The following is a 21,521-nucleotide window of genomic DNA, read 5'->3' as shown; positions in this document are numbered from 1 at the left end:
TCCTTCAAGTTGGATGGGCTCCGCTTGTGTACAGCAATCTTTAAGTCATACCACAGTTTCTCAATTGGATTGAGGTCTGGGCTTTGACGAGGCCATTCCAAGACATTTAAATATTTCCTCTTAAACCACTCGAGTGTTGCTTTAGCAGTATGCTCAGGTCATTGTCCTGCTTGAACCTCTGTCCCAGTCTCAAATCTCTGGAAGACTGAAACAGGTTTCCCTGAAGAATTTCCCTGTATTTAGTGCTGTCCATAATTCCTTCAATTTTGACCAGTTTCCCAGTCCCTCCCAGTGAAAAACATCCACACAGCATGATGCTGCCACCACTGTGCTTCACTGTGGGGATGGTGTTCTCAGGGTGATGAGCGGTGTTGGGTTTGCGCCCGACATAGCGTTTTCCTTGATGGCCAAAAAGCTCAATTTTAGTCTTGCTGACTAGAGTACCTTCTTCCATATTTTGGGGAGTCTCCCACATGCCTTTTGGCGAACACCAAACGTGTTAGCTTTTTTTTTTCTTTAAGCAATGGCTTTTTTCTGGCCACTCTTCCGTAAAACACAGCTCAGTGGAGTGTACGGCTTAAAGTGGTCCTATGGACAAATACTCCAATCTCCGCAGTGGAGTTTTGCAGCTCCTTCAGGGTTAACTTTGGTCTCTTTGTTGCCTCTCTGATTAATGCCCTCCTTGCTTGGTCCATGAGTTTTGGTGGGCGGCCCTCTCTTGCCAGGTTTGTTGCGGTGCCATATTCTTTCTAACCCTTTTTAATAATGGCTTTAATGGTGCTCCGTGGGATGTTCAAAGCTTTTGATTTTTTTTTTACCCAACCCTGATCTGTACTTCTCTACAACATTGTCCCTGACCTGTTTGGAGAGCTTCTTGGTCTTCATGGTGCCCTTTGCTTAGTGGCACCCCTTGCTTAGTGGTGTTAGACTCTGGGGCCTTTCAGAACAGGTGACACTTGGATTGCACACAGGTGGACTTTATTTAACTAATAAAGTGACTTCTGAAGGTAATTGTTTGCACCAGATCTTATTTTGAGGCTTAATAGCAAAGGGGGTGAATACATATGCACGAACCACTTATATGTTACATATTTTTTTGAAACAAGTAATTTTTTTCACTTCACCCATTTGAACTATTTTGTGTATGTCCATTACATGAAATCCAAATAAAAATCCATTTTAATTACAGGTTGTAAGACAACAAAATAGGAAAAATGCCATGGGGGTCAATAATTTTGCAAAGAACTGTATGGTACATATAATGTTATTTGGCAAGTGCATCTCAGGTGATGTTACGGAGTAAGTAATGTAACTAGTTACTTTCAGCAGTGAGTAATCTAGTAAAGTAAAGCATTACTTAAAAAAAATAAGTAATGTGTTATCTATTACTTTGTTTGAGTTACTACCCCAACACTGGTTAGCAGATACCCCAAGAAGTAATACATTAATAATGTTTTCCTATGAACCTGCAAGGCACCACTCAACACTTTCAACATTATAAAGAAAAACCCATAATATTATACATTTTTAACAATGAGATTTTGTGTCTTTTCTTTGTTTTTGATAACAGACAATAGCTGTCATTAGCATGCAAAAGTGTACTCAGGAAATCAATCACCACGCATCCATGGAAAGCAAGCCCAAAAGATGGATGATCCAGCCCCTGTCCCAGAGGCTGGAACCCACAGATGCATGCCCCATGCGCAGTTGCACTGCTAATGACCTCCTCAGAAGAGACCAAAGCTGTAGTTACAGCGAGAGCAGCAACTCGACTACTTTAAGCCATGATATCCTTTCCTTCACCTGCACCCAGTCTTTAGATATTGTTTCGTCTCAGAGGAAGGAAGTGCCGCATGATGCAATGGTTCAGGCTAAACAGGAGGCAGTATTAGATGAAGTGGACAATGCAAATAATGATTGGCATCCAAGCAGTCCCAGTAGCCATCGAAGTCTTACCAGCAACAAAGGTTCCCACTGTGGCTTCTACTCATTTGTGGAAGACCCTTCCAGCCCAGAGGCAGAGCTGAACAAAAACTGGATGGTTTCTCAGGAGCGAAAAACTAAGTTGGTCACCTTGAAGAACAAAGACAGTTTTAAACTGCAGACCTACTCCAGTGGCAGGAAGCCACAGAGTCTGTTTGACGAAAACAATGGAGATTCCCGTTACCAAGTGAATGATAATGGTGTCCAAAATGTGAACAAGCATGATGAGAAGCAGCTCAGACAGCAAATAATATATACCCAAGCCCCTAAGCAGACCCTAACCCAAGCACAACATTTTGACACAGCAGAGGAGAAAAATCTTTCAATTTACCACACAACGAAAGAACGTTTTGGGGTTAAGGTCAGACAAAGGAGCAACAGCTCAGATACAAAAAATGTTCTTAATCCTAAAGAGACAGAGTTTTACACACATAAGAGTTCCACACCAGACAAACAGGAAGAACCCATTCACCATGAAAGTCCTTCATTTCTAGTAAAGCAGACAAACAAGATGACAGTCAGTAAATATTACTCCCCAACCACTTTAGTGTCAATATTCGGTGAGTCAAAACAATCTTGAAATGTTTTAACACTGTTAGAGAATCCTTTTTCTGTAGCAATGACCTTTATACATTACATTTAGATTTTATTTATTTAGCAGTTGCTTTTATTCAATGCGATGTACTAATACTGCATATAGAAATAGTAGATATCAAAGACCAGTCATGCAAACGTCTACAGTATTTTGGTTTCCTGAGTCAGGGAACAGTCTGCATTTAATAGCTGCATTGCAAAGTAACTGGTATAATGGTATTAATTCATTTTCTTTTCAGATAAAACCAAGAGCTTTTACCCCTGCGATCATCCAACTGCCCGACCATCCTGCTTTTGTATTGTGACTGCCCAACCGTGGAGCTCCCAACATCCTACTTTGCCTGTGGTGAGCAGGGTTCTTCCTCTGATGTCTACAAGTGCGGGGGTAAAGATGGGTGATGCGCCCGCACAGAAGAGTATGGCCAACACTTTAACAGCCCCTTGGCCAGGGTTGGTTTGCTCTCTAGGGCAATTGGGCGATGCACCACCTAAGGGTGAAAGGGATGGAATTTTTCCATGACATCTTACCACAATGGGTGACACTGCTAATTGTCACTATTGTAAACAGTTTGTCCAGCCTCTGGATGTTTCATAGTCTAATCAGCGTCAAATCGTGTTCTGTGGGAGTACCTCACCTGTCCCTTTTGTACACTTTCGTATTACTTTTTTTTCTTCTTCTGTATCCCAGAACTGCAGGCATTGCATGGATTCCGTGTGGGCTTGCACTAATATGCTTTCGTCATACGTGGTAAAGCATCATTTGTTATTTTGAGATTAGTTAATCTGCGCTGAGGTGACAGTAGTCATGTTGAATCACCATTACCAAGCTGTCCCAGCGATCCCTGCGCATACCTTGTGCATGATCACTGCTACAGCTACTAGTAACTACTAGTAATGCTTTCCATGGAGAGGGAACTAGTCAGGAACATGCCTGGTTTCAATTTGAAAAGATAGACGAGCAGCATTTTAATATACAAACCGAATTCCGGAAAAGTTGGGACGTTTTTTATATTTGAATGAAATTAAAACAAAATGACTTTCAAATCACATGAGCCAATATTGTATTCACAATAGAACATAGATAACATAACACATGTTTAAACAGAGAAGGTTTACAATAGACCAATTATCACCCAACGTCACACAACTGTCAAGCAGGCTCAACTGCGCATGTCGGTTGCAAAAGACAAACTTCTCCCCGGTCTATTACACTTGGAGTGTTGATCAGGTCATCATATGTCTCTGGCCACTGCATTGCAGGGCTTGATATTAACTTTTTGAGACTCTTGGCCTTTGGACAAATACATTTACGTTTCACTAGTCTATGCGCAAAAGTCACTTGACCCCAATACCCTTAAATAGCCTGACCAAGTGATCGGGCAAATCTAGCCTGGCTGACGGAGGTCGCTTTCTCAGGCAAATGACTAATGAAACGGGCTCGGTCAAATAAATCCGCAATGCTGGCTATCTTCATCAGGCTTGTATCTACATTAGGCTGTCCTCCCTGACGTTTCTGGTGTAGTATGGAGTGAAATACAACATTGTGCACACTGCCAGTGAGCGAGTCTGACTGAGGCTAACATCAAAACAGCGTAACGGTGATGCAGTCTCACTCAGATTGCCAATTTAAACAAATCAGAAAAATAATCGGACCAGCTGGCTAAAAGCAGAATTCCCATATCTCATGAAAGCTGCCCTGCTCGACTTTTTAGATGTAGAATTGACTGTAAAACTGTAAAATTATGAACTTTGTGACATGACGTGAAGACATGGTTGCCACTCGACTATGCGGTCTGTACCAGGCGACATTCTCACTCAAATTTCAAGACTTTTGTGACCCAAATCAAAATTCTGATGCGATAGATCAATGGGTAATCACTTTCTCTCTTAAAGGCTGTCCTCCTCGACCTTTTTGGTATTTTTAAATCTAACTATTTGTATTATCCAAGTGGTCCTTTTGCCATTTAAAATGCTATCCTTTCCCGGTTTTCGGCAGCCACATTGGGCGCGCATCCCGAATGTTTACAAACAAATAATTGGTCTATTTTATGCACAAAATTAGCTCAATTCAAATTTGATTCCTGCTACAGGTCTCAAAATAGTTGGGACGGGGGCATGTTTACCATGGTGTAACATCCTCTCTTCTTTTCAAAACAGTTTGAAGACGTCTGGGCATCAAGGTTATGAATGTCTGGAGTTTTGGTGTTTGGTCACATTCTTGCCTTATATAGGTTTCCAGCTGCTGAAGTGTTTGTGGTCGACTTTGACGTATTTTTGTTTAATGATGCTCCAAATGTTCTCTATAGGTGAAAAATCTGGACTGCAGGCAGGCCAATTCAGCACCCGGACTCCTCTACGACAAAGCCATGCTGTTGTAATAGCTATTTTTGTAATATTGTCTATTTTAAATGAGCCTTGGCCCACTGGACACGACGGCGCTTCTGGACCATGTTCACATATGGCTTCCTTTTTGCATTATAGAGCTTTAGTTGGCATCTGCAGATGGCATGGCGGATTGTGTTTACCGACAGTGGTTTCTGAAAGTATACCTGGGCCCATTTAGGAATGTCATTGACACAATCATGCCGATGAGTGATGCAGTGTCGTCTTAGGGCCCGAAGACCACGGGCATCCAATACAGATTCTCTGTATCTTTTGATGTAATGCATTGTAGATGATGAGATTTGCAAAGCCTTTGCAATGTGACGTTGACGAACATTGTTTTTAAAGTATTCCACAATCTTTTTACACACTTTCAAAGATTGGAGAGCCTCTGCCCATCTTTACTTCTGAGAGACTGTCTTTCCAAGACATCCCTTTTATAACTAATCATGTGACAGACCTGATATCAATTATCTTAATTAGTTGCTAGATGTTCTCAAAGCTGAATCCTTCCCAAATGTCTTTCTTTTTCAGCCATTTGTTGCCCCTGTGCCAACTTTTGAGACCTGTAGCACGCATCAAATTTGAAATGAGCTTATTTAGTGGATAAAAGTGTAACATTTCTCAGTTTAAACATTTTTTATGTTATATTGTGAATAACATATTGGCTCATGTGATTTGTAAGTCTTATAGTTTTCATTGTATTCAAATTAAAAAAACATCCTAACTTTTCTTGAATTCGGGATGTAAGGGAATAATACAATTTAAATGGTGAGTTATGTGATTGTTCTTCATGTATCTCCCCAATAGTAGCATTTTAAATGTTTTAGTAATTGCACATTATCAGCCCTGTGCCACTGTTTGATTGTGATGAATGATTGTGCTTAAATGAAATGTCTGTGTCAACTGAATCAGATTATTCTGAGAATGTATTTATTTATTTTTCTTTAATACTAAAGTAGTTGCCTTTACATCCCAAACTAGCTGTTAATTTACTAATTACATGGGTGACTTTTTCCTTATACATCATTGCAAGAGATGCCCTCCCTGAGAGATTTGGCAGGAGCAGCCACCAGGGTTGGGGTAGTTACTCAAAAAAAGTTATAGATTACACATTACTGGTTACTTTTTTACTAGTAATGCTTTACTTTACTAGATTACTCACAGCTGAAAGTAAGTAGTTACACTACTAGTTACATTACTTTTGGATTACTCCGTGGCATCACCTGAGATGCACTATAACTTACTTTCCAAATAACAATATACCATATATGCACAAATCAACTGAAATTCTTATCATAATGAGGACATACACAATATCTCTTGTATTTACATGTCTTCATTTAGCAGACGCTTTTATCCAAAGCGACTTCCAAGAGAGAGCTTTACAAAGTGCATAGGTCACTGATAATAACAACAAGATAACAACAAAAATAACAACAAGCCCCAAAACATTGCGGGTAGCCGAAACAAGAAGCACACATTGTGAACAACCAAAAAATAAGTGTCAAAGGGAAGAACCATAAGAGCATGTAGTTAAGCGAGTTACAATTTAAACAACATGAATCTTTAAGTGCAAGTGTGCCTGTAGAAAAAGCAGCAGCAGTAAAAAATAAAAATAAGATTAACTAAAATAGAATATTCAATCAGTTGCCACTAACCTACAAGAGCAACAAGTCTCTAAGCGAGAGTCATTGTGATCCTTGAGGGAACAAGCATGGAGAGACAGTCTGTGTCTCTGATGGAGGTGGGGAGTTGATTCCACCACTGGGGGGCCAGGCAGGAGAAGAGCCTGTGTTGGGACCGGGCGGTCTTGAGCGGTGGGACCACCAGGCGGTTGCCTGAAGAAGACCGTAGGTGGCGGGTGGGGGTGTAAGGCTGCAGGAGAGACTTTGTAGTCGGGTGCAGTCCCTTTCACTGCTCGGAAGGTCAATACCAGGGTCTTGAATCTGATGCGGGCCGTGATGGGTAGCCAGTGGAGGGAGATGAGGAGCGGAGTAACGTGGGAGCGTCTGGGTAGGTTGTAGACCAGGCGTCCCGCTGCGTTCTGAATCCTCTGAAGAGGGCGGGTTGTGCATGCTGGGAGACCGGCGAGCAGCGAGTTGCAGTAATCCAACTTGGAGGCAGGAGAAGAGCCTGTGTTGGGACCGGGCGGTCTTGAGCGGTGGGACCACCAGGCGGTTGCCTGAAGAAGACCGTAGGTGGCGGGTGGGGGTGTAAGGCTGCAGGAGAGACTTTGTAGTCGGGTGCAGTCCCTTTCACTGCTCGGAAGGTCAATACCAGGGTCTTGAATCTGATGCGGGCCGTGATGGGTAGCCAGTGGAGGGAGATGAGGAGCGGAGTAACGTGGGAGCGTCTGGGTAGGTTGTAGACCAGGCGTCCCGCTGCGTTCTGAATCCTCTGAAGAGGGCGGGTTGTGCATGCTGGGAGACCGGCGAGCAGGGAGTTGCAGTAATCCAACTTGGAGAGGACAAGTGCTTGGACTAGCAGCTGGGTGGAGTGCTCAGACAGGTATCTCCTGATCTTCCGGATGTTGTAGACGGTGAATCTACACGACCGGGAGACCGCAGCAATGTGGGCCGTGAGGGAGAGCTCGTCATCCATGGTAACGCCAAGGTTCCTGGCAGAGGATGAGGGGGTCACTGTCGCAGATCCCAGGGTAATTGAGAGGTCGTGGGAGATGGAAGGTTTGGCCGGGATGATGAGAAGTTCTGTTTTGGCGAGGTTCAGCTGGAGGTGGTGCTCGGTCATCCAGGCGGAGATGTCTGCGAGGCAGGCCTCAATCCTTGCTGAGATCCCTGGATCGGTCGGGGGGAACGACAGGCACAGCTGCGTGTCGTCAGAGTAGCAGTGGTAGGAGAAGCCATGGGAGGTGATGATTGGTCCAAGTGAGGTGGTGTACAGAGAGAAGAGGAGGGGTCCTAGGACGGAGCCCTGTGGGACACCAGTGGAGTGCTGGCGAGGGTCTGACAGTTTGCTTCCCCAGGAGACCTGGTAGGATCTTCCCGACAGGTAGGATGAGATCCACTGGAGTGCAGTGCCAGTGATGCCCATCTCAGAAAGTCTGTAGAGCAGGATCTGGTGGTTAACCGTATCAAACGCTGCAGAAAGGTCCAGCAGAATGATGACGGATGACCTCGAAGCCGCTCTGGCAGACTGGAGGGCAGTGGTGACTGAAAGGAGGGCAGTCTCTGTGGAGTGACCGGTCTTGAAGCCCGATTGGTTGGGGTCAAGTAGGTTCTGAGAGAGAAAGTTAGACAGTTGCTTAGATAAAGCACGTTCAATTGTTTTAGAGAAGAAGGGTAACAGTGATACCGGTCTGTAGTTCTGGAGGACAGCTGGGTTAAGGGAGGGTTTTTTGAGTAGAGGGGTAACTCTGGCCTGTTTGAAGGCAGAGGGGAAGGTGCCAGAGGTAAGAGGAGTTTAGGACATGGAGCAGAAAAGTTATGATGGAGGGGGAGATGGTTTGAAAGAGAGGGGAGGGGACAGGATGAAGGGGACAGGAGGTGGGGCGATGAGAGAGAATGAGGTCAGAGATTTCTGCCCCAGACAGGGGAGAGAAAGAGTTTAGACATTTAGTTGGAAAAGGGTGAGGGGGTAGGAAAGGTGGGTTTAGGGAACCGACTGCTAATGTCGGCGACTTTCTTCTCAAAGGAGGAGAAGTCGTCTGTTGTCAGGGTGGAGGGAGGGGGTGGGGAGGTGGGTTAAGAAGGGTGGAGGAGGTAGAGAAAAGTTTGTGGGGGTTTGAAGCAGAGTTAATTTTGTTAGGAAAGTAGAGGGTTTTAGCACAAGTTATGTGAGAAGAGAAGGATTTAAGGAGGGAGTGACACTTATCAAGGTCCAGACCGTCTTTGGACTTGCCCCATCTCCTCTAAGCTGCTCGAAGGGTGGACCGTTCTTCACGAATAACATCCGTGAGCTACGGGCAGGAGGGAGAAGATTGCGCAGGCCTGGTTGACAGGGGACAAAGAGAGTCAAGTGATGCAGTTAAAGTGGTTAACAGGGTGTCGGTGGCAGTGTTAGTGGGGTGGGACGAGAACTCGTCAATGGGAGGGAGGGAAGATGTTACAATAGAGGAGAAATGGGAGGGGGATAGGGAGCGGAGGTTGCGTCGGAAAGTTACGAGGGGAGAGTAGGTGGGAGGAGTTGGAGGGAGAGAGACAGAGAATTGGATAAAGTAGTGATCAGAAATATGCAGTGGGGTTACAGAGGTTAAGTCAGTGATACAGTTACGTGTCAGGATGAGGTCTAGCTGTTTGCTTGCCTTGTGGGTCGCCGGTGTGCTCAGCAGCGTCAGGTCGAAGGAAGTCAGGAGAGACAAGAAGTCGACAGCCTGCGTTCCTTGGAGGTGGAAGCTGGATTGCTTCTCGGCCTTTTGGCTAAGATCAAGTGAGTGGCTGTTCTTCTTGGACAGCCATTGACCCTCCCCCGTCGATACCGGATCGCCGGTACTGGGATCCGGTGACGGGTGCGGGTCGGAGCGATCGCCTGCCTGGGGGCTTCGGCTCCAACGCCAGGCGAGGACTTGTCCCCTTTTCAGAGCGTTGGGAGCTTCAGCGCCTCAACGTTGCTGGCAACCCAGAGACGGGCCAGGCCGTCGGAGGGCTAGACGGTCGGACGGACAGAGGGCCGGACGACTCGAGGAATTGGGATCCTCTCGAGGATCGAACACCCTCACCAAAGAGCATCCTGGGAGCAGTGGCGAAGGGATGGTGCCTTCCCAGGGGCCGTCGCGATGCAAGTCGCTTGACTCCACCGGCGAGGGAGACTGGGAGGAGAGTGCAACGGGGACGGCAAAAGCCCTGCACCCCCGCCAAACTTGGACTCTCACTTGTAAACCCCATAGGGGGTAATTGAAATGTTTTGTAGTCCTGTACCCCCTTGTGGGGATCCTGTATATGGTAAACTGTCTTGTTCAATGTGTCTTTTTAAAGAAAGAACCCATAATGGTGTTCAAATGATTTGGCAGTAATAGAAAGTGGTGTGGATGTGTATTTAATATGTGGGGAAAGAAGCAAACCTGGCCCACCACCCCGCCAAGTTGAGCAGGGTGAGTGAGTGAAGGAGTGGTTGACGGAGAGAGTAGCTTGAGTTGCAGTGTTTTCTGGGCGGATCCATGTCTATCAGTGCAAGGGCATGAAGAGAAGCCTGGGATGCAAACGCCGGAATGAAGTCTGCCTTGTTCACAGCAGACTGGCAGTTCCAGAGCCCTAAAGAAAGAGAGAGGGCAGGTGGAGAAGATCTGGATAGGTAGTGAAGGTTAGAAGTTGTGCGCGTTTACTTTGTGATACATCTACGTCTACGGATAGTGTAATTAACAGGAATTCTAAGGAAACACCTGCTAGCTATGAATATGTTCTAGGTAGAATAGAATATAAATAGGGTGATGCTTATCAGAAGAGGTGATCCGACCCCGTCGGCCATCCTCGGAGGACTCCCGCAGGTAGACTCCCTGTCTTTGTTCGACAGAGTCTTCCTGCACCGAGGCTGGCAGGCGAGGCTGCCGCAGTGCTAGCCGCCTGAAATATGCTAATGCACAGATACAACGCCCCCAATTACTGTCAAACAAAAGGCAGCTTGAGTACCCTGAAACTGAAACGGACTCACTGGCTAGCTCTTTGACCAGTATACTTGTTATCTAATGGCTGTCCCTTAAGCTCTACCCAGGAGACTAAGTTTTAGCTAAATGCAATATAAACAACAGCTTTACAGCCTATAGCCATACAGGCTATAGTTACATCTCTTGGGTAACATGAAAGCTGTAATTACAGGGTCACAGGGTCTCTTAAAAGGTCTCTGCTAAGTGGCTCTCCATATTTGTTTTATACTATAATATTTTATATTATTTTTTCCCAAATGTGAATATAATTTCGACAGCAGCACAACCTTACTGCATAATAGTTGTCTTATCTGATGCCATCACTAAGCTGATTAAAGAATTGAATTTAGGCTGCTATATTTACCAGTGAGTTCATTTCATTCAGGTGTGAGGATGGTGGATCAAGAAAGAAAGGGGAGGGCAACAGGTAGGTCTAACATTAGGTGGAAGTGTAGGGGGAGCCACTTGATACCAACACATTAATTTCTTAATATTATTCATATGGAAAAACTAATATGGAAAATCTATTACATAATGTTTGTTTGACAATATGTCTTGGTGGAGAAGAACACAGGCAATGAGTGAATGAGAGAGTCATGAGGTCTGCGATGGCATCAAGTAGAGATGACATCAGGTAGGAGTTCTATTAGTTAGACTACACAAAACTAAATGTCCAGTATGGTTTGAAGTTCTGTTGAACAATGTCGGGCACACATATTTATTTTATTTTTGGGGGGCACCAAAATTGTTGCTGCATACCCCTCTGACACTAGGTAGTTGCGCCCCTGAGGTGGCTGGAGAGACATAGCCTGGCCCAGCTGCTTTGCGGGGGTTCTTGCCTCTTGAAAAGTCTGTTAACTTCACCCTCCTGAATTAAGAGTTGTTACTCGATAGGGGGGAGGCCTCATGGATGGGCAGTCCAATTGTCTTTCAAATCTGCAGTAAAACTCGTTCAGGTCGTTGGCCAGGCAGGAGTCTTTAGTGGTGTGGGGGGCTCTGGGCTTGTAGTTGGTGATCTGCCTGAGACAGAAACAGAGTCGTGAACAGGTGTTTTGGTCTCTCTGAGTAGTCATTTAGCCTTTCTCACCGCCTTGCTAAACCTGTTCTTCAACTCCTTGAATCTGCCTCTATCCCCATTCCTAAATGCTTCCTCCTTCTCCTACCTCAACCTAACCTAACTACTGTCTATAGTTCACCTGCAGTGAACTACAGACATAACAAAGATTAATGTAAGTTTCTAAGACACTCATTTTGCATCATGTAATTGACACCCCCTAAAACCTGTTCACTCTATTTCCTGTAGTATGCTGGAATTCAGCCCATTGATGATGTGAACAATGAGGTAAGCGAAAGTTCCTCTCTCCCTTGGTAAGTTGTACACCATCATGTCAGACATGTGTATAGACATACATTGTTTGCCACTGCTGCTTTTGTATTTTGCCACAGCAGTGATCTATACATTACACTGGCTGTACATTTTGTAGTTTATATTATCAGTCTAAATGATGCAAAAAAGCTAGGGTTTCTTACAGTATTTATTTTATTTTTCTACTTAATTAGTGACACATAGGAAAAATACGTTTTTGCGAAGTGTCCCTAAATACAAAAAAAGCATGATTAACACTAGAAGCGCAGAGCCATTTCCCCCTACTTACAACGCCTTTAGGGTCAAATTGACCCATGAGTCTACAGACAGAGGCATTGTTACTGACATGTAATGATGGTGCTTGTTGCACAGAGCAAAGGCACGGTCTTAAAATGTACGTGCCTTCCGTCAATCTGTCATTTATTTCCGTGTTGTTAGTCAGTGATTATTTCATTAGGGCGTTTGTTGTCTACCCCTTCAATCACTCCGAAAATTGTAATTTATTGGCGAAACAATGTCAAACACGTTGTGGGCTAGGCTAGACTGCAGTTGGTCTATAGTACTCCAACATATCAACATTTTATAGTGCTGACAAGATTGCGTTGTCCCCAGTCAAAAGTATAAACAAACACACAGGGACATCATAAACATTCAATGGTCTGATTAGATCCAGTTGTACTGGCAAAACATGTAATGTTCTTCATTTATTGTCAGAACATGGTACAAGTATTATGAAATGCTGTTTGAGTCCAAATTTAATTAATAAATAGGTTAATTTATTAATATGGCTATGAAATAATCCCGGAAAAAATATGGAAATATAGCATCATATAAATATAAAGCTCAATCCATTTACTTAAATAGATACATTTACTTATTTCATAAGTTTTTCAAAATACATTTATTTATTTCATGGGACTTTTATTTCCTAATGCCACATCTATTTATTTATTTGTACTTTTATTTCCTAATGCCACATTTGTCTGTGCTCTATTTATTTTCAATCCTACATGCAAATGAGAGGGGCGTGGTTATTTTCAGACCAAAGCAGCTGCACAAGATCATCCAATAGGGTCCAACTGCAGCGCTCTCTCCTCAGACCCCTCAAAACCAGAACTCTCTCCTCAGGCCCTTCAAACCGGAACTTTCTCCTCAGGCCCCTCTTTCAAAAGGAGCCTTGGTGTTACCACCACCACTGGTTGGAGAATATATTGCATTTATATGTATAGCTTACAATGAATTTGAGCATCTCGGCTATAGCGGAATCATAAAACACGAGATGTTAAAACCATTGTCCATTGTGCCAATAAATGGTATGCACTCGCATGAGATTTGCCATGATGTTGACAGAGTGGCATGGGAGGTTTATTTCTTGACTGGGATAAGATGTCAATTTTGGGACACATCCTCAGTAGTGTGCCTTCCAATCAGTGGGTGTTTCGGCCTTTAGTAACTAAACACCCTCATCAAAAGTGGCCAGCTAAAGGGTGATCAAGCCTTAGCTTGTGTCCCATGCCCAATTTAGATTTCCCAGTCCAACTTCTCCCGCCCACAAAAAAATTTGTTCGGGAAGTTGGGTCTGGAGGGTCTCGTATTGGGGACAACTACAGAAAACCCAGAATTGGGACGGACCGATGAAATTGCCAGGGCGGGCTTTATACGAAAGAGCCATTAGGCAGAGCCTGTTTAAGGAGAGCCTTGCCACTCCCTATTAAGACCCATTGTACCGAATTTGGCTGCAGTTCCACCAAAGTTCCACTGGGGGTGATCGCGAGCGAGTGCATGTTGAATGGGAGTCTTTGGAGCTTAACAGCTAAATTTGTCTCTTTCACCTGATTGTCGTTGCGAAATCTCCGATTTGATTGTAGTTTTTGCATGTTCAACATGGATTATAAGTTGAAAGTTGAATGAACAAGTACTTATGTCCTTTTGATTTCTTACAGGGTGAGTCGTTGTTGCCCATAACACGCTAGCATTCTACTAATGAATCCAGATTGGTTAGTGAAGGACTGATACGACCAGAGCTCCCGCTTGATGGCATCCAAAGCGGAATCAGAATGTCAGAGCATTAGCACCATTAGCAACAACATTAGCAAGCCAAAACTCTTTCTAGCATGTGTATTGACAGGGAGAGCCTAACCTGTCAGCTGTGTTGTCGATGCCCTGAGAGAAAAAAGTAAGTGACCAGAGCTTGCCATAAAGCAGTAGCTCTGGTCGTACGATGTGTATGACGTCAATGACATTTTCAAAAGCTTTTTAGAACAGAAAGGCGACTTTAAAACAATCAAACAGCCAGCAGTGTGTATTATTTTTGCCTCCCCTTTCGAATTCAGAATTCAAATGACTAGACAAAAAATTATATCCGGAGAAAAGTGGATTTTGAGGGGTACCGCTCCATAGACCTCCATTCATTCTGCACTCGCTCGTTAGCGCCCTCACATGGAACTTCAACCAGTTCAGAACCCGGAAGTTTCCAGAGAGTGGCAGTTTTCTCTATATTAGACATTCTCTGCCTTGGGTTGAATTCTTTTTCAACAAACAACACAATACGTTGCTCTGATTGGTTGTAGGTCTATCCAATTGAGCGTAGAGGCATTTGTTTTACGAGTTTGGTTGAAACACGCTCCGTTCTCAAAGCCCAACAAAGAGTTTTCAGACTCATATTCTGACTAGAATTATGAGTATGACAACGTCAGGCTACCGTGCACGGGTCAAGCGTAGAGGAGAGCGTGCCTTTTCTGTGGCCGGCCCTAGACTATGGAATTCCCTGCCACGAGAGATTAGGACGGCACCCTCCATTTTTAGTTTTAAGACCAGGCTAAAGACCCACCTATTCTCTCTAGCCTTTCCATGACTGCTTTTATTTTGTCTACTCTTTTTAATAATGCCTATTTTAGCTTTTTGAACTCTTTCATTGTGTACGTGTGTATGTGTAAGGTCAATTGCACTGTGAAGCACTTTGGCCAGCCGTGTGGCTGTTTTTAAATGTGCTATATAAATAAAATTGAACTTGAACTAGTAGTTAGCTAGCTGTACAATTTACCGGAGCTAGGTATGAATCTAGGAGCAAAACGAAACTAAGCTGGTAGCAAAATGGTGTTCACTTCACTTAATTACTGAACCAGACTTTACTTACTGTAATATAATCCTAAAACCGCTGCAACGATACAGCGACGCATCACAGTTCAAATACATTTTTTAATGTGACATTACGTAGGCCTACTGTATGCAAGTCTTAAATAACTATTTAGCTGGTCGGCTCCATGACGCCGGGTAGGGCCCGTGAGACTGCTCACCAAATGAACGAAGGGGAACCCACTTGTCTAGCATTTTCGTAGGTACCTAGCTTAGCGAAAAGTAGCCTCAATTTTTCTAGACTTTTAGATGCATGCAGAGGGCTCACGACCAAAAGACATGAACTAGTAACGGATTCATTCAATTAATTAAGTAAAGCGTTAAGTTACTCGTTACCTAATAAAAGTAGTCTGGTTATTCATATAAATGCAATACCTCCTCCAACCATTGGTGGCGGTAACACCAAGGCTACACCTGAAAGAGGGGCCTAAGGAGAGAGTTCTGGTTTTGAGGGGCCTGAGGACAGAGTGCTGCAGTTGGACCCTATCGCCAGCACCTGTGCTAGAGGGAGCTGATTGTACATTTTGCACATGAACGTGGTGCACGATAAGTCTCAAACTTTTTAAGGCTTTGTGATTAATGTCTATGTTCCATAGAGCACTTATCCGCCCAAGTACCTCTACAAATTCGCCAATGTGTGCCAAAAGTATGTCCCCTGACAAGCCATGCTGATCAATCTGATCAGCCAAGGCCATCTCTGACACCACTTATATTTTCCATCATCTCTCGAATCCAGGTGCCCCTCTGCCCCTCTCATTTGTATGTAGGATTGGAAATAAATTGAGCACAGAAAATAATGTGGCATTTGGAAATAAAAGTCTCATGAAATAAATGTTTTAATTAAATATGTATTTATTTTTTAGGTAAATGGATTCAGCTATAAATTTATATGATGCTATATTTATATTAGTGCTGTCAGTTAAACGCGTCATTAATGGCGTTAACGCAAACCCATTTTAACGGCTTTAATTTTTTTATTGCAAGAGTGCTATGTGCAATGTGCTTTTTGGCCGAGCAAACTTTTTTGTTTTTTTCACATGCTGTTGCAACAACTAGTAGTGGTTAGAAAAACCACAACACTACACCGGATCTAGCTAGACCGGAAACAAAACAACAGGCCCGCCGCATACACTTGTTTGGGCTTGCGAGCCGGCCAAAGAGTAGTAGGCTAACATTACGTTTTGAGTGGATAGCAAGTGTAAGAAGACGAAATGGATGCCAATAAGATTCTGAATGGAAAGTTTACTTTTAAAAAGTTGCCAAATGGTTCCATTGACAAGACCGAAGTGATCTGTGTGTTTTGTCGTTGTGAACTGAGCTATCATCGCATTACGTCCAGTCTGAAATACCACTTGATGGCCAAGAACACAGCTGATGCAAATTCTCCGCCCCCTCGTCAAAGCAAGGCGACAATGGATGACTTCAAACAGAAGCACATAGATACCACAACTAAGAACAAACTTACTACAGCCATAGCTATGGGTGGCTACTGCATGCAGACCTGTTAACATTGTGGAGGACGAAAAATAAATCAAGGGACATTTAAAATAGATAAAATGTGCGATTAAATGCGTGTTAACTATGACATTAATGCAATTAATCGCAATTAAATATTTTAATAGCTTGACAGCACTAATTTATATATTTATAGCCATGTTTTTTTTCAGGGTTTATTTCATAGCCTTATTTGTTTATATATTTACTTATTTATTTACCTATTTATTTAATTTAGACTCAAACGGCATTCCATAAAGTATTGCAAAAATGAGAGCGATGTATAATTGTTTGGAAATTCTAGGCTATAAGGCTTACTTGATATTAGCATGTTGATGCTTAGCCTATTCACTTTAACAACCTTTCCAAATGACAAAACAGTGGATAATACGTCCGAAATAATATCAAACTGGTTGAGAATGTAACATTGGGACTCCAGTTTCAAGTGAAGATGGCAGGTTACGTAAGGGCAGTAGCGCATGTCAAACAAAAGTTGCATTTGATCAATCAAGTAGGTGGCCTATTTACTTCAACAAGCCTGACAGATCATTTAGAATATCGTAAGTTTTGTGCCCTTTACATCGACTCGGCTAATCGGCTAATCTTGGGTACTGCATTGTGCATAGGATTTCTTTTTTTGTTGTTGCTGGTAACCCGTGGATGCATCTTCCAGGCTGTTCAAAAGATGCAATCCCCCCTAATGATCGATCGCGTAGTGAATCAATGCATTTGGTCTCAACAGTTCCTTTTCAGCAGTATATCTGACTCAAATCCAATTACCCAACATTTCAAGCATTCCATTACAGTGTTTCCTCTATGTTTATGTTGCTGTGGCGGCCCGCGATGGTGGATAGAGGAGACCAGAGTGAAGCACAAGACCAGTGTGAAGTGTAAGTGCAGTGTGAAGCAGAAGAGCAAAATGTAACAGGAGAGAGGGCAGAAAGAGAGGAGAGTGGAGGAGAAAAAGATGGCGGCATTGTGTGTGAAAAGAGGTAAAAAAATATATTGGTTTGTATTGCAGCGAAGCAGGGCTGGCCCAAGCCTTTATGGGGCCTTAAGCAGAATTTATTTTGGGGCTCCTCAAAGTCGCAATTGATTTTTTTCTTAATTATTCTTCGATTAAATGTATTACACATCATTTTTGCCATCGTTTTTGGTGCGCCGTTTATTCGAGGGCGGCGTTTAATCAAAGAAATACAGTATTCTAGGTTGCTGCGCTAGCATGCTATAACGTGTTAGTTCCCTACTTCTAAAACTGGTTGTTCCCATCCTTGATTGTGATTGGCTATATCGCGTTCCATGCCGTTGTAAAATCCAGCATAACCTCACAGGCAGTGGCTTAACTATAGGGAGTGCAGGGAGTGCAGCTGCACTAGGGCCCGTGGCGAAAGGGGGCCCGTCCTCGATCTCAAGTGAGAACTCTACCTGAAGAACTGACCGGGCCCCTCTCCGCGTAAATCACAGAAAGGTTAACATATGATCCAGTCCGATCAATTCACAAACATTTCTCAATTATGGTGTCAGTTATTCTCACCTGTCCAATAAACATTTTAACAATAGTCAGTTTTAACAACAGCAAATAGCCTAATTCATTTAGCCTCATTTGCCTTTTGCTGAATGAAACGAAGTTCGTTTTTATTAAGTAATATTGTCTGGGTAATATGTTGTCAACGATTCAATAGCCCACCCACACGTTGTGATCGTTTGCCATGCTGTTGTGTTGCGCCTTGTGTGTTGAGTAATTGCGGTTACGCTACCCCATGCCCTACATTCATAAACACAAAAGTGGCTGCAGGAAGCGGCACGAACGCAAAGAGCAGGATGAAAGGGTGGCAAAGCTGGCAAAATTATCTTCATTTGGATTTGTGGCGAGGACGCTACGTCTGACCCCCAGCCCAACAGCAATGAGTGAAACTCAGCCACCAGGGTATGCTAACGTTTACTGTCTGGTATAGCCTACTGAATGCATTTAGACATGGCTATTAAACGTCATTAAATGCACGTATAGGCATAAGGCAGCAGCCAGGTTATATATTGAAAACAATGTGCAGGATGTTGTTGGAAAATAGCTAACGCTACATAGGCTAAGCACTCATCATGGCTAATCAATCAATTCACAATGTGTATTGTAATAAGCAGTGTTGGGAAAGTTCACTTTTTACATGAACTAGTTCAGTTCATAGTTCATAATTCAAAATGTTGAACTAAGTTTAATGCTCCAAATAATGAACTAAGTTAGTTCCGTTCTTTTTTTCAATAGGCCTATGTGGCTGCCGTCTGCAATACCACTCTCTGCCTCTACGCAATTCGGCGTTCTCACACTTGCCATGAATAGACAGTAGATGAAATAAATAAATAAAAATAAAGAACATGCAGCGATTGACAGGTTGGGTAACCCTGGACACAAGACTGTTAACGGTGTGTTTTTAGCCTGGAAGTTTCTAGAAATCTGGCACCTTATTAAACAAAATTAAAAAGTGTGAACGCGCCATTCACAGACACCAGAATGAATGCATCCACTGCACAGTATTGTTCATCAAGCAGTAATACAGTAGGCTACGTTCAGTTCACGTTCACCAAAATTATGAGCAAGTTCATGAACGTGTTCAGACGCAACACTGATAATAAGTACATTTCCATGCGCCTCGCTAAGATCAACTCCATAATTTCGCCCGATGATAGGTCAGTTAAGGGGCCCGTTGGTGAGATCTGCACTCGGGCCCGCCAAGTCATTGTTACGCCGCTGCTCACAGGTTTTCCTCATAAAATTTTTTTACATTCCATATTACTGCGCATCGAATATTTCAAATTGAAAAACACTGCAAAGATGTCGATCTGGCTGTTGCGTGGCAAAGATTTATGTTGGAACTATACTTTGTAGTAGCGGAAGAATGACGGTTTATTATTAAACTATTTTGTTTCTAATTGTTTTTATTGATGAAACCATATCAAATATTTGTAGTAACAGTTTTAGAAAAGCAATAAGCCCCGCGAGTCCGTGGTTTACGCTGATTTTAGAACAGGTAAGGGGGTTTTCCCCCTTCCTCCCTAACAACTCTCCTTACCTGTTCTAAAATCAGCGTAAACCACGGCCTCTTCGGGCTCATTGCTTAAGTAAGGTATTTTGATGTGATAATTGAAACGTATTTAGCCAAATGTGGAGCCCTAGTGCAAGAAAAGAGAATGTTCATTAATGACATGATGCTACTAAGTATTTCAGGACATGTTATTCCTACCGTATTTCTGGGGCGGTGTTTATTAAACAATGTTCATTTTTGGTGTGGCATTTAATTGAGAGCAGCGTTTAGGCTAATTGCAGAAACACGGTACATTAAACTGTAATTTCATGTATATTGGGGGCCCTCTGGCAGCTACGGGGGCCCTAAGCAGCCGCTTAGTTCGCTTATGCCGGCCCTGCAGTGAAGTGTTAGTTCGGTTTCATACATAAAACTTTTGGCGGCAGGGCTGGTTGTTGTTTGGACAGTCCTGCCCCCAATGCTAAAAAGAATCCTAAAGGAAACACTGCATTGTGATAGGCCTACTTACAGCTCAAGAATACATTTCATTTAGCTTACTGTATGCAGGGAATATCATAACAAAGATGTTGTTTAAAAAAAATGTTGGTCCGGACCAAGATATCCAAGAACCAACTACAAGTGTGAACACAACAGTCATAAACTCCACCTGCGATGGTGAGTAGCCTAATTAGAAACTAGCATAGAGTTTTTGCACCATTTTGTGTTGAAACAACCCATAGTCCAATTTATTGTTCAGGGTGCAAACATTTGAGAGCAGGAGAAACAGGAGATTGTAGCTTCTAGCTTAGAAGTTCCAAACATACACTTCTCTAATTTTTGCAACACTTGGACCGTGCCGTCAAAAAATAAAAAACAATAGCTGTTTTGCCAGGACAACTGGATCTATCCGACCCTTGAATGTTTATGAGACAAATCGCAAACTATAGTTTGAGTAACCACTAATTCGCCTTACATACATAGATTTTATCAGCTAATGATTCATGTTTGAATACATGCAAAATCACTTTTGTTAGTTACGTTTATCTGCTTTACAAAACATAGCTTATTTGCAATCATAAATTGTTGCTGCTCTAAAATAATGGGACATAATATTTGTTGTCATTTTGCATATAATTATATAGGCCTATAGGCTATATATGTATAAACTATACATATAAACTATACATATACGTATATTTATACACTATATATTAAACTTTGTCTCTTTGTCCCTCGCGACATCTGCTGATAGAAAAGAGAATGGCAGCCTTGGAATGCAGGGAAAAAATGGCCAAATGCGCTATTCAACAGTAAACAGGAGTGAAATAGCCTTTAATTCGCTTTTCCCGGTGTGATTTTGAAAAATAAATAAATACTGGGTGATAAAACACACATACATAGGAAAGAAAGCAGGCTCCTGGGATTTGATTGAGTGCAAAGATACAATTTTCATTTCTCTTCACTGGGTCAAAATGATCCTCTCAGCACTCTGGTGCTGAAGAGTAAATACTCCAAACCAGTTTTTATTTTATTTTACATCAAACCTCTACGGTTGATACATACACGCAAGCTAAACTCATCAATCCTGGTCTTGATTCTGACAAATCAAACAAAGTCTTGTCGAGGTTTCCATTGGGAAGCTACAGTGCAATTTGGCTAGGTATACATCCGCGCTAAAATATCAAGGTGAAAGTCATCATAGCTTGCTCAGTATAGACCCAGCTCCCAACCCAACTTTGAGAATAGATTAACGGTAATATTTTTTTATCGCCCGATAAGAGTCTCATGTTAACACAGCACGTTAACGCCGATAACGGCCCACCACTAATATATAGCCTATATATATATGAGAATTAATATAGGTAGAATACACCACAGTGTCATTAAAATAAATATGCAGATTACAACCTTCAGCCCTGTATTGTTATAGTAAAGATTAAACAAAAATGAA

At 42.8% G+C, this 21,521-nt stretch overlaps 1 protein-coding gene across 1 annotated transcript in view; it reads left to right on the top strand.

Moving 5' to 3' along the window:
* The window catches only part of misp (mitotic spindle positioning), a 54,551-nt gene that overhangs the window by 21,292 nt on the left and 11,738 nt on the right, over window positions 1–21,521 (top strand). The window contains exons 2-5 of the mRNA XM_084692405.1: window positions 1,571–2,543; window positions 2,817–2,923; window positions 3,266–3,325; window positions 11,862–11,900. Coding sequence (XP_084548531.1) covers window positions 1,589–2,543; window positions 2,817–2,923; window positions 3,266–3,325; window positions 11,862–11,900 — 1,161 coding nt within the window. The 5' untranslated portion in view covers window positions 1,571–1,588. The remainder of the gene's footprint in view (window positions 1–1,570; window positions 2,544–2,816; window positions 2,924–3,265; window positions 3,326–11,861; window positions 11,901–21,521) is intronic.

Source organism: Hypomesus nipponensis, chromosome 26 (genome assembly GCF_054491055.1).
Source record: "Hypomesus nipponensis isolate SF chromosome 26, ASM5449105v1, whole genome shotgun sequence".
Taxonomy (NCBI): Eukaryota; Metazoa; Chordata; class Actinopteri; order Osmeriformes; family Osmeridae; genus Hypomesus; species Hypomesus nipponensis.
This window is presented reverse-complemented; position numbering and strand designations above follow the sequence as displayed.